The 2500-nt window shown below is 35.7% G+C and overlaps 1 protein-coding gene across 1 annotated transcript in view; it reads right to left on the bottom strand.

Moving 5' to 3' along the window:
• The window catches only part of LOC106868979 (protein qua-1), a 45986-nt gene that overhangs the window by 1031 nt on the left and 42455 nt on the right, over nucleotides 1–2500 (bottom strand). The window contains exon 4 of the mRNA XM_014914463.2: nucleotides 1–514. This exon is cut by the window's left edge and continues 1031 nt beyond it. Within this exon, the coding sequence (XP_014769949.2) occupies nucleotides 1–514 (514 nt within the window). The remainder of the gene's footprint in view (nucleotides 515–2500) is intronic.

The raw sequence follows: 2500 nt of genomic DNA, 5'->3' as shown, positions 1-2500 counted from the left end.
GCATGGTTGTACACCTTGTGTCCCTTCATATCGTTCTCATGTCGAGTATTACCCATTCCTCCCTTTGCTGTTTTACTGCCGAAATCACCATTGTTGCTGTTGTCTTTTTGGTCCGGTGGCGATTGTGATGACGATGATGCTTGCTTGAATGTCTCGTCTGATGATTCAGAACCAGGAGGGGCAGAGTCTCCCGAAGGGCGAGACTTTGTACCAAAAGTTTTCTTGGAAGTGTGATGAAACTGGGAAGATGAACTCCCACCACCTCCCCCACCTCCAACGCCACCACTACCTTCACCACTGCTACCACCACCACCACCACCTTCACCACTGCTGCTATCACCACCACCTTCACCACTACTGCTACCACCACCACCTTCACCACTGCTGTCTCCATGGACATCATCATGAGGAGGACCACCACCACAGATGCAGGCATTGCTCTGTGACTGTTGGAAAGTCTTACATCCAACTGCCACTGTTGTCTTGTATGCCAGGGCAGCTATGCTGATACAACCTGAAAAACAGAAGAAAGGCAACATTAATTGACAATATATTATATAGCTAAACTATTTCAGCATATAAGGTACACATTATTCCAGTGGTTCTCAACCCTTTTTTGCCTATAGACCCCTTTTATTCCTACTTTACTCTCCTGGATCTCCATAACCATTTGATGTATATTAAAGAAATCCTACTGTATTTTTATGATTAAATATTATTAGGAATTGTATAAAAATCTATTTAATAATCTGCTTGTTCATTCGTCCATTTGTTAGAGAGGTGGAGGTGGAGTGAGAGAGAGGGAGAGGGGAGGAGTGTCAGTACAAAAGAAAAATACACTGAGGCCAAATGTGTTATGTGGTTAGTTGAAGGGAGAGGCAAAGAGCAAGAGAAAAAGATGGTGAGAGAAAAGAGGGAGAGAGGAGAGAGAAGTGTTAATGATGTACTGTACGGTAGTGAGGGAAAGGTAAAGAGAAAGAGATATGTTTAGGATAGAATATTTAGCAGAGAGTAATGTTCAGGTGGTGAAGTTAAAGAAAGGCAGATAAAAAGAGATAGACAAGAGAGACAGTTACATTGAAAGAGAGAGAGAGAGAGAGAAAGAGAGAGAGAGGCAGAGAGTACTTGTATTGTCAGAGTAGAGATACAAGGTGGTATCAAAAGGTTCCCAGACTAGTTTTTTAATATTTTGTGTATTGTAGAAGTATAAACAATTTTTGCACATAAATTTTAACAACAAAATCTTATACAGACCCCAGTTCAGAACCACTACATTAACCAATCAAAGACACACAAACATTTATTATTTGGTGTCAAAACTTAACAAATTTTGTGTGTTTTTGAATTGCTGTGTGTCTTCAGTTGCAGCATACAGTCACAGATAAAATCATAGTGTGTATGTGTGTGTGTGTGTATATATATATATATATATATATATATATATATATATATCCAAGAAAGTTAGGGGTTGTGAATCCAACATACTAAGGGATAATATCTATCCAATATACAGCTGGAAGAATACCCAATTATTATTACACTAGTGTTTTTCCTTCGTATTACCAAGTGCAATAAATGGGTGCGGGTAATATATATATATATATATATATATTTCAAAGTTTTAAATTTTTATATTTAAAAGAGATAGAGACTTCGAACTCGACAGATCCATATTCTATTTATTTACCATCCTATGTCAACATTTCTGTGCCCAAACCTATCCAGCGACTGATCCATTGGATGTCTGACGTTTAGCACTTCCTCAGGAATGGTTTACATCAGAACAAATTACGAAAAAACACACAAATAACGATCATAATAAATTATTAAATTATTAAAAGTTTGTTAGCTTCAAAATCCTCCATGTTTTTTTTCCAAGTTAGATATGTATATATAGGGGAGGTAACTCCTTAATTTTTTCTATTGTTACTGCTCTCCTGTGATTGTCTACTAGATTAATTTATTTAATTTTATTTTATTTATTTATTTAGTTAGTTATTAACTTGGTTATTAATTTCTTTTTTAGTATATTTATTTATTTTAAATTACTATCAATTATCCCCTATATGTAGACTATTTTTGTTGCCCCTAGATGGTTCTCATGCCTATTATTCCATTTTATATTATTATTGAGTCTCCTTACTTGGTTAAGAGAGATCTGTCCAGTCATCAATCCTCCTAGGAATCATTACAAGCTCCTTTACTAAAAAAATTCAGTAATATTTCGATATATTATCATTCTTTTCTATGGGTTTCATACTAAGGCTTGAGCCTCATCTCTTCCTACTAAATGCTTAGTTATTTATTTTATTCTCAGTTCTTACTTTAATTTCATATCTACCCGTAATATGGTAGAGTCACGTAGTTATATTGTATTTGGAGATCAAACAATTGTTTTTGTTGTACTGTACTATATTACCCGCTCCTTTCCTCTTATTCATTTAATCTATATTGAGTTGTTCCTAGGTCTAGATAGCAAACTTCCCAGCCACCGCTCCAT

This window comes from Octopus bimaculoides, chromosome 29, assembly GCF_001194135.2.
Source record: "Octopus bimaculoides isolate UCB-OBI-ISO-001 chromosome 29, ASM119413v2, whole genome shotgun sequence".
NCBI lineage: Eukaryota > Metazoa > Mollusca > Cephalopoda > Octopoda > Octopodidae > Octopus > Octopus bimaculoides.
This window is presented reverse-complemented; position numbering and strand designations above follow the sequence as displayed.